This window comes from Rhinoraja longicauda, chromosome 19, assembly GCF_053455715.1.
Source record: "Rhinoraja longicauda isolate Sanriku21f chromosome 19, sRhiLon1.1, whole genome shotgun sequence".
NCBI lineage: Eukaryota > Metazoa > Chordata > Chondrichthyes > Rajiformes > Arhynchobatidae > Rhinoraja > Rhinoraja longicauda.
In genome coordinates this window covers 6,975,997-6,986,230 of record NC_135971.1, presented here as the reverse complement: position 1 = coordinate 6,986,230, position 10,234 = coordinate 6,975,997, and the positions used below count along the sequence as shown (strand labels likewise).

General features: G+C 52.6%; 2 protein-coding genes across 3 annotated transcripts in view; one reads left to right on the top strand and one right to left on the bottom strand.

Moving 5' to 3' along the window:
- The first annotated feature begins 326 nt into the window (after positions 1–326).
- LOC144602510 (uncharacterized) overlaps positions 327–10,234 on the top strand; it is a 376,398-nt gene continuing 366,490 nt past the window's right edge. Inside the window, exon 1 of the mRNA XM_078415639.1 lies at positions 327–342. The gene's annotated coding sequence lies outside the window, so the exon portion shown is untranslated. The remainder of the gene's footprint in view (positions 343–10,234) is intronic.
- Positions 6,418–9,688, bottom strand: LOC144603059 (uncharacterized). Of its 2 annotated transcripts, XM_078416197.1 has the most exons (3): positions 9,112–9,688; positions 7,278–7,380; positions 6,418–6,869 (listed from the first exon to the last, which is right to left on the bottom strand). In XM_078416197.1, exons 1-3 carry the CDS (start codon positions 9,401–9,403, stop codon positions 6,803–6,805), a joined length of 462 nt encoding a protein of 153 aa, XP_078272323.1. In that variant the 5' UTR covers positions 9,404–9,688; the 3' UTR covers positions 6,418–6,802. The 2 variants fall into 2 exon arrangements, with proteins under 2 accessions (XP_078272323.1, XP_078272324.1); XM_078416198.1 differs by lacking the exon at positions 7,278–7,380 and having other exon boundaries at positions 9,112–9,686.

The window sequence follows — 10,234 nt, the reverse complement described above, 5'->3', positions numbered from 1 at the left end:
TCTCTCCCTTTTCCCATTTCTCTCCCTTTTCCCATTTCTCTCCCTTTTCCCATTTCTCTCCCTTTTCCCATTTCTCCCCCTTTTCCCATTTCTCCCCCTTTTTCCCATTTCTCTCCCTTTTCCCCATTTCTCTCCCTTTTCCCCATTTCTCTCCCTTTTCCCTTTTCTCTCCCTTTTCCCTTTTCTCTCCCTTTTCCCTTTTCTCTCCCTTTTCTCTATCCCGCTTCAGCAGGGAGTTTCTCCACAGCCTGGAGTGGGTCGCCAGACGTGACCGTGACCGGGACACCGCCAGGATGCGGCGCTCTCTCTGCTCAGCCGGATATCTGCTGTACCTGCTGACAGGTAGAGACATGGGGGGAGAGAGAGAGAGAGAGAGATGGGGGAGGAGAGATGGGGGAGAGAGGGAGACATGGGGGGAGAGAGAGATGGGGAGAGAGGGAGGGATGGGGAGAGAGGGAGAGATGGGGGGAGAGAGAGATGGGGAGAGAGAGAAATGGGGGAGAGAGGAATGGGTGACCCTTCTTCCTCAATCAGTCGGTCACTCAGTCTGACCAAGCAAGGACCAAACGCTCGTTCTCACCTTCCACCCCACCAGCCAGTGGATCCAACAAATCATCCGCCAACATTTCCGTCACCTACAACGGGACACCACCACTGGCCATATCTTCCCATCCCCTCTCCTCTCTGCGTTCCGCAGAGACCGTTCCCTCCGTAACTCCCTGGTCCACTCGTCCCTTCCTACCCAAACCACCGACCCAGGCAGCAGGGGGCGGACCCGGCCAGCAGCCAGCATCACTCACTCACTCACTCACTCACTCACTCACTCACTCACTCACTCACTCACTCACTCACTCACTCACTCACTCACTCACTCACTCACTCACTCACTCACTCACGCACTCACGCACTCACGCACTCACTCACTCACTCACCCACTCCCCAAGCTGGATTGTCAGAGACAGCGCTCCTGTTCAGTTTCAGTGACGTTACCTGAGGCTGAGGCCGTGCTGATGGTCGGGACCGGGTCCAGTGTCGTGTCGGGTCCGGTAATGAGAGCGGGTTAAACAAAATTTTCTCCCCATTTCTCTCCCTTTTCCCATTTCTCTCCCTTTTCCCATTTCTCTCCCTTTTCCCACTTCTCTCCCTTTTCCCACTTCTCTCCCTTTTCCCTTTTCCCTCCATTTTCCCATTTCTCCCTTTTCCCATTTCTCCCTTTTTCCCATTTCTCCCTTTTTCCCATTTCTCTCCCTTTTCCCATTTCTCTCCCTTTTCCCTTTTCTCTCCCTTTTCCCTTTTCTCTCCCTTTTCTCTATCCCGCTTCAGCAGGGAGTTTCTCCACAGCCTGGAGTGGGTCGCCAGACGTGACCATGACCGGGACACCGCCAGGATGCGGCGCTCTCTCTGCACAGCCGGACATCTGCTGTACCTGCTGACAGGTAGAGACATGGGGGGAGAGAGAGATGGGGGAGGAGAGATGGGGGAGAGAGGGAGACATGGGGGGAGAGAGAGATGGGGAGAGAGGGAGGGATGGGGAGAGAGGGAGAGATGGGGGGAGAGAGAGATGGGGAGAGAGAGAAATGGGGGGAGAGAGGAATGGGTGACCCTTCTTCCTCAATCAGTCAGTCACTCAGTCTGACCAAGCAAGAACCAAACGCTCGTTCTCACCTTCCACCCCACCAGCCAGTGGATCCAACAAATCATCCGCCAACATTTCCGTCACCTACAACGGGACACCACCACTGGCCATATCTTCCCATCCCCTCCCCTCTCTGCGTTCCGCAGAGACCGTTCCCTCAGTAACTCCCTGGTCCACTCGCCCCTTCCTACCCAAAACACCGACCCAGGCATCAGGGGGCGGACCCGGCCAGCAGCCAGCAGGGGGCGGACCCGGCCAGCAGCCAGCAGGGCTCACCCACCCACCCACCCAATCACCTACCCACTCACTCACTCACTCACTCACTCACTCACTCACTCACTCACCCACTCACTCACTCACTCACTCACTCACTCACCCACTCACCCACTCAGTGCCCAAGCTGGATTGTCAGAGACAGAGCTACTGTTCAGTTTCAGCGACGTTACCTGAGGCTGAGGCTGAGGCTGAGGCCGTGCTGGCGGTCGGGACCGGGTCCGGTGTCGTGTCGGGTCCGGTAATGAGAGCCGGTTAAACAAAATTATCTCCCCCTTCTCCCTTTTCCCCATTTCTCTCCCTTTCTCCCTTTTCCCATTTCTCTCCCTTTTCCCACTTCTCTCCCTTTTCCCACTTCTCTCCCTTTTCCCATTTCTCTCCCTTTTCCTATTTCCCTTTTCCCATTTCTCTCCCTTTTCCCATTTCTCTCCCTTTTCCCATTTCTCTCCCTTTTCCCATTTCTCACCCTTTTCCCATTTCTCTCCCTTTTCCCACTTCTCTCCCTTTTCCCACTTCTCTCCCTTTTCCCACTTCTCTCCCTTTTCCCACTTCTCTCCCTTTTCCCATTTCTCTCCCTTTTCCTATTTCCCTTTTCCCATTTCTCTCCCTTTTCCCATTTCTCTCCCTTTTCCCATTTCTCTCCCTTTTCCCATTTCTCTCCCTTTTCCCATTTCTCACCCTTTTCCCATTTCTCTCCCTTTTCCCATTTCTCTCCCTTTTCCCATTTCTCTCCCTTTTCCCATTTCTCTCCCTTTTCCCATTTCTCTCCCTTTTCCAATTTCTCTCCCTTTTCCCATTTCTCTCCCTTTTCTCTTTTCCCATTTCTCTCCCTTTTCCCTTTTCTCTCCCTTTTCTCTATCCCGCTTCAGCAGGGAGTTTCTCCAAAGCCTGGAGTGGGTCGCCAGACGTGACCGTGACCGGGACACCGCCAGGATGCGGCGCTCTCTCTGCACAGCCGGACATCTGCTGTACCTGCTGACAGGTAGAGACATGGGGGGAGAGAGAGAGGGAGAGATGGGGAGAGAGAGAGATGGGGGAGGAGAGATGGGGGAGAGAGGGAGACATGGGGGGAGAGAGAGATGGTGAGAGAGGGAGAAATGGGGAGAGAGGGAGAGATGGGGGAGAGATGGGGGAGAGAGAGAGATGGGAGAGAGATTGGGAGAGAGGGAAAGAGATGGGGAGAGAGGGAAAGAGATGGGGGAGAGATGGGGGAGAGAGAGAGATGGGAGAGAGATTGGGAGAGAGGGAAAGAGATGGGGAGAGAGGGAAAGAGATGGGGGAGAGAGATACGAAGAGTGAGAGAATGCGAGCTGCTGTCCACAGAGTTGGGAGTGGGCAATTGTCAGTCAAACACTGTATTGGGGTAACTCTGCGGGTCGGGCCACATCTGTGGAGAGAAGGAATGGGTGACTTTTCGGGTCGAGACCCTTCTCTGTAGAACCCGAAACGTCACCCATTCCTTCTCTCCACAGATGCTGCCTGACCCGCTGAGTTAGCCCAGCATTTTGTGTCTACATTCATCAGTGAAGATGTCATTTAGCTTAGTGATACGATGCAGAAACAGGCCCTTCGGCCCACCGGGTACGCAGCGACCAGCGATCAGGCCGCACTAACGCTGCCCTACACACACACAAGGGACAATCTCTAATTTTACAGAAGCCAATTAACCTACAAGCCTGTCGGTCTTAAGAGGTTTGGAGGGAATAGTGTCGGTAGTAAAGAAAGCAAACTCAATGCTAGCATTTATTTCAAGAGGGCTTGTGTACAAAAACAGGGGGTGTTATGCTGAGGCTCTATAAGGCACTGGTCTGGCCCCATTTGGAATATTGTCAGCAATTTTCGCTGTACTCGCTGGAGTTTAGAAGAATGAGGGGGGACCTCATTGAAACTTCACCGAATACTGAAAGACCCGGATAGGTTGGATGTAGAGAGGATGTTTCCACTAGTGGGAGAGTCTAGGACCAGAGGGCACAGCCTCAGAATTAAAGGACGTTCCGTCAGGAAGGAGATGAGGAGGAATTTATTTAGTCAGAGGGCGGTGAATAGAAACAGAGAGAATAGGTGCAGGAGTAGACCATTCGGCCCTTCGAGCCTGCACCGCCATTCAATATGATCATGGCTGATCATCCAGCTCGGTAACCTGTACCTGCCTTCTCTCCATACCCCCTGATCCCTTTAGCCACAAGGGCCACATCTAACTCCCTCTTAAATATAGCCAATGAACTGGCCTCAACTACTTTCTGTGGCAGAGAATTCCACAGACTCACCACTCTGTGTGAAGAAATGTTTTCTCATTTCGGTCCTATTGCACCTGCCATGCATTTACCCATTCGCCTAGTCCATCACAGGTACCGACAGGGTGCAGGTAAATGGACAGGTGATGTCAGAGGTCAGGTACATGGACAGGTACTGTCACAGACCAGGTACATGGACAGGCGATGACACAGGGCAGGTACATGGACAGGTACTGACACAGACCAGGTGCAAGGACAGGTGATGACACAGGGCAGGTACATGGACAGGTACTGACACAGGTACTGTCACAGACCAGGTACATGGACAGGTGATGTCACAGACCAGGTACATGGACAGGTGATGACACAGAGCAGGTGTCCACAGAACACCCATCAACACTTCAGTACTTGTCCACATCTGACCTTGGTCACTGTTCTATTAACAGCCAGAATTCACCTTCCTGAGCCTCCCTGTCCCACTTCTCCTCAAGATTCTGGAGTCAAGAGCGTTTTATTGTCGTGTGTCCCAGATAGAACAATTAAATTCTTACTTGCTGCAGCACAACAGAAAATACAACAACAACAACAGAATATGTAAACAGATCACACCTTGCTCTCCACCAGAGACTGGGTAGAGTTGCTGCCTCACAGCGCCAGAGACCCAGGTTCAATCCACACTGCTGGTGTCGTTTGTGCAGAATTTGTACGCTCTCCCTGCGGGTTTTCTCCTGATTAACATGGACACATAGAAACATAGAAAATAGGTGCAGGAGGAGGCCATTTAGCCCATCGAGCCAGCACCGCCATTCATTGTGATCATGGCTGATCATCCACAATCAGTAACCCGTGCCTGCCTTCTCCCCATATCCCTTGATTCCACTAGCCCCTAGAGCTCTATCTAACTCTCTTTTAAATCCATCCAGTGAATTGGCTTCCACTGCCCTCTGTGGCAGAGAATTCCACAAATTCACAACTTTGGATGAAAAAGTTCCTTCTCACCTCAGTTTTAAATGGCCTCCCCTTTATTCTTAGACTGTGTGGCACCTGGTTCTGGACTCCCCCAACATTGGGAACATTTTTCCTGCATCTAGCTTGTCCAGTCCTTTTTATAATTTTATAAGTCTCTATAAGATCAACTCTCATCCTTCCAAACTACAGCGAATACAAGCCCAGTCCTTCCAATCTTTCCTCATATGACAGTCCCGCCATCCCGGGGATTAACCTGGTGAACCTACGCTGCACTGCCTCAATAGCAAGGACGTCCTTCCTCAAATTAGGAGACCAAAACTGCACACAATACTCCATGTGTGGTCTCACCAGGGCCCTGTACAACTGCAGAAGCACCTCTTTGCTCTTATACTCAAATCCTCTCGTTATGAAGGCCATTAGCTTTCTTCACTGCCTGCTGTACCTGCGCGCCAACGTTCAGTTTCTTTCCACACTTCAAAGACGGACAGGTGTGTTTGCTAATTGCCTTTGGTAAAGTTGTAAATGATGGCGCGTGTTTGGGGTGGTGTTAGTGCGCTGGTCGGTGTGGGCTCGGAGGGCCAGTTTCCACGCTGTATCTCCAAAGTGTAAAGACCACTCTCCACACATCTCCAGAGGTGGAAGGGCCAATCACTGCGTGTACACTCCAAACAAATATCTCAGCATGTATTTGATGATGTGAAATAATTTAAATCAGTTCAACCCTCTGTGGTGCAGAGTTGGTTTAGTTTACACACCCTGGGGGTGTGGGTTACAATGTTAATTCTGTAAAATGTCCTCTCCAACACAGTCCCCGCGCCCTGACCTGCCCTCCCCGGTCCGCAGGGAATCGGCCGCAGGTCGGGCAGCGTCTGTGGGGCAGTGAGACGGTCAGGGCCTGGGGGTCGGGACCCTGCCTGATGCACCGCTCCTGCCCAGGGTCACAAATCACACCCATCAACTCTCATTGACCCACCCCCTTCACCCTGCCCCTCTCTCCCCTCCCCCGTGAACTCGTCTCCCATCCCCACGTTTCCCTTTTATCCCCCACCCGCCACCCCCTCCCTCCTTCTCCCCTCCTCCTCCTCCATTCCCCTCATCCCCCCTACTCCCCCCTTCCCCAACCCTCTTCTCCCCCTCCCCCTCCCTGACTCCCTCCTTCTCCACTCCTACCCCTTTCTCCGCGACTCCCTCCTTCTCCCCCTTCCCCTTCTCCCCCCTCCCCCCCTCTCCCCCTCCCCCCCCTCTCCAGGCCCAGGCTTACATGACAGGCAGTAGGTGTTAAATAAATCTGTTTTATTATGTACAAAGAGCATTTTACAAAATCATCACAAGCTGCACAAAAACTTGCAGAACAAACATCCACAGGATCAGTAACCAAACTTTGTATAAATGACAGGTTTCCAAAGAGAAACAACAGACAATAGTCAATAGGTGCAGGAGGAGGCCATTCGGCCCTTCGAGCCAGCGCTGCCATTCGCCGTAATCATGGCTGATCATCCACAGTCAGTACCCCGTTCCTGCCTTCTCCCCATACCCCGACAGCACGGACAAAGTGGGAACTGTTCCATGTTCCACAAGGGTCTTGTCGTAAACTTTGGGATCTGGGACCATGGACACATCTGGTCACATCTGCCACAGAGACGGGACAGCAGCAAACCCGTTCCCCGTCACCCGGACACGGGGTGCTCTGTCACCCCCCGCGTACAGTGGTCCCCACTCTGCAACTCTCCCGGTCCCACAACGCCCGCTCCTCATCCCTGAGAGAGAGAGGGGGGGTGAGAGGGGGGAGAGAGGGGGGGGGGGGGGAGAGAGAGAATGAGTCCTGTGTTAGTGACTGGGCATCGCGGCCCATCCATCCCGTTCACTGCTGGGGCAGCGTCACCCCACAATGTTAGCCGGGGGAGAGGGGAGGGGGCGGGGGGGAGGGGCAGGGAGACAGGGGAAGAGAGGTGGCGACCGAGAGAGAGGGGGGGAGGAAACGGAGAGAGGGGGGAAGGAAAGGAAGGGGGACGGAGAGGGGGGGGAAGGGGGACGGAGAGGGGGGGGAACGGGACGGGATGGAGAGAGGGGACGGGACGGAGATGGGGGGAGGGTGGGATGACGAGGGGGAGGGGCGGTGAGGGGGAGGAGGAGCGCGGACAGAGAGGGGAGACGGGGATACTCACGGCAAGGTGTGGGGGTTGCTGCAGAGATACGATGCCCAGACTCCCAGTACGGCTAGAACGAGAAGGATCACGACGGGTATGATCGCCCAACGACACCTGGACCCTGGAGGAGACAGACCCACACAGCCGTGAAAATGGAGCTTCGTTTAGAGACACAGCGCGGAAACAGGCCCTTCAGCTAGGCTTGTATACACTGGAATTTAGAAGGATGAGAGGGGATCTTATCGAGACGTATAAGATTATTAAGGGGTTGGACACGTTAGAGGCAGGAAACATGTTCCCAATGTTGGGGGAAGTTCGGAACCAGGGGCCACACAGTTTAAGAATAAGGGGTCGGCCATTTAGAACGGAGATGAGGAAAAACCTTTTAAGTCAGAGAGTTGAGAATCTGTGGAATTCTCTGCCTCAGACGGCAGTGGAGGCCAATTCTCTGAATGCATTCAAGAGAGAGCTAGATAGAGCTCTTAAGGATAGCGGAGTCAGGGGGTATGGGGAGAAGGCAGGAACGGGGTACTGATTGAGAATGATCAGCCATGATCACATTCAATGGCGGTGCTGGCTCGAAGGGCCGAATGGCCTCCTCCTGCACCTATTGTCTATTGGCCCATTGAGTACACTAGTCTTTCCAATCTTTCCTCATATGTCAGTCCCGCCATCCGAGGGATCAATCTCGTGAACCTACGCTGCAATGCCTCAATTACAAGGATGTCCTTCCTCAAATTAGGAGACCAAAACTGTACACACTACTCCAGATGTGGTCTTACCAAGGCCTTGTACAACTGCAGAAGGACCTCTTTACTCCCATACTGAAATCCTCTTGTTATGAAGGCCAACATGCCATTAGCTTTCTTCACTGCCTGCTGTACCTGCACGCCAACTTTCAGTGACTGGTGTACAAGGACACCCAGGTCTCGCTGCACCTCCCCCTTACCTGACTTAACTCCATTGAGATAATAATCTGCCTCCTTGTTTTTGCCATTCTCAATCAGTACCCCGTTCCTGCCTTCTCCCCATACCCCCTGACTCCGCTATCCTTAAGAGCTCTATCTAGCTCTCTCTTGAATGCATTCAGAGAATTGGCCTCCACTGCCTTCTGAGGCAGAGAATTCCACAGATTCACAACTTTCTGACTGAAAAAGTTTTTCCTCCTCTCAGTTCTAAATGGCCGACCCCCTCAGCAGGTCAGGCAGCATCTCGGGAGAGAAGGAAGGGTCTCGACCCGGAACGTCACCCATTCCTTCTCTCCCGAGATGCTGCCTGACCTGCTGAGTTACTCCAGCATTTTGTGAATAAATACCTTCGAAGAGTTTTTGTATATAGATTAATTAATTAAGGAAGAGATTAATAAAGATATATAATAAATATATGTGGGGGTTCCCTGAGACATGAAAATTATTTCCAGGGTTCTGCTGAGAAATGCTGGAATGGAGGGAAAGGGATCATGTTCAGGCAGGGGGATCAGTTTGCATTGGCATCATGTTCGGTACAAACATTATTCCTGTGCTGGTTTCTGGGGTCTGTTGGCCATGGGGGCACCGGCGTGAACTAAGGGGGAGCTCAGATGGAATGTGTCAATAATGGTTAGTGTAAAATTGAATCATTTGTAACTTTTCCGGCGCCCTTTATGTGGCGATTCTTTGCATATCTTGCGTGCGAACAAGAAAAAAAAATGTATCACTGCGCCTTGTCAGATGTGACAAGGAAGCATTCATTCACGGAGAGTGCCGTGCGCAAGTGGGTGGGACAAGGCCAGAATTCCCCACTGGGTCAGCATGGGCCGTGTGGGCCGAAGAGCCAGTCTGGGTGCTGTGCAACTCTGCACGCCACTACTCACCGACCACGCGCAGCTCAAAGTGCTCCACGTCGCGGTTCCTCGGCTCCCTGTCAAAGTAGTTTGTCTCTATCTCGTAGGTCCCCTGGTCACCGAGACCCACGGCCCACAGCTCGATTTCACCGTCCAGTCGGAAGCGGACTCTGTCCCCGTAGGACGGGTGGATCCAGGACGGACTCTCCGGGCTGTAAGACTTCCAACCCAGGATCGGCAGGTCAGGATGGAGACGCCACATCGACACCCTGATCTTCTCGTGGCTGTGGGGCTGGACGGGGAACCTCACCATCCCACCCATGGTGACAGTGGTGACCGAGCCCACGGTGGCCGACGTTCTTGTACCGCACACAGCCGCAGTGTGGAGACCTGCAACACAACAAGGTCATAGAATGTTTCGAGGATGTAACCAGTAGAGTGGATAAGGGAGAACCAGTCGATGTGTTATATCTGGACTTTCAGAAGGCCTTCGACAAGGTCCCACATAGGAGATTGGTGTAACAAACTTAAAGCACACGGTATTGGGGGTTCGGTGTTGAGGTGGATAGAGAACTGGTTGGCGGACAGGAAGCAAAGAGTAGGAATAAACGGGTCCTTTTCGGAATGGCAGGCAGTGACTAGTGGGGTACCGCAAGGCTCAGTGCTGGGACCCCAGTTATTTACAATATATATCAATGATTTGGACGAGGGAATTGAATGCAAGTTTGCGGATGACACGAAGCTGGGTGGCAGTGTTAGCTGTGAGGATGATGCTAGGAGGCTGCAGAGTGACTTGGATAGATTAGGCGAGTGGGCAAATGCATGGCAGATGCAATATAATGTGGATAAATGTGAGGTTATCCACTTTGGCGGCAAGAACAGGAAAGCAGAGTATTACCTGAATGGTGGCCAATTAGGAAGAGGGGAGATGCAACGTGACCTGGGTGTCATGGTGCACTAGTCATTGAAAGCAAGCGTGCAGGTGCAGCAGGCAGTGAAGAAAGCGAATGGTATGTTGGCATTCATAGCGAGGGGATTTCAGTATAGGAGCAGGGAGGTTCTGCTGCAGTTGTCCAGGGCCTTGGTGAGACCGCACCTGGAGTATTGTATACAGTTTTGGTCTCCTAATCTGAAGAAAGACATTCTAGCTTTA

Excerpts from the sequence above, each read along its gene's own strand:
- LOC144603059 (XM_078416197.1), bottom strand. The coding sequence starts at position 9,403 with ATGGGTGGGATGGTGAGGTTCCCCGTCCAGCCCCACAGCCACGAGAAG. Across the intron at positions 7,381-9,111 it reads CTTTGAGCTGCGCGTGGTCG|GGTCCAGGTGTCGTTGGGCG; the intron begins GTGAGTAGTGGC and ends TGTCTCCTCCAG. Across the intron at positions 6,870-7,277 it reads AGCAACCCCCACACCTTGCC|GGATGAGGAGCGGGCGTTGT; the intron begins GTGAGTATCCCC and ends TCTCTCTCTCAG.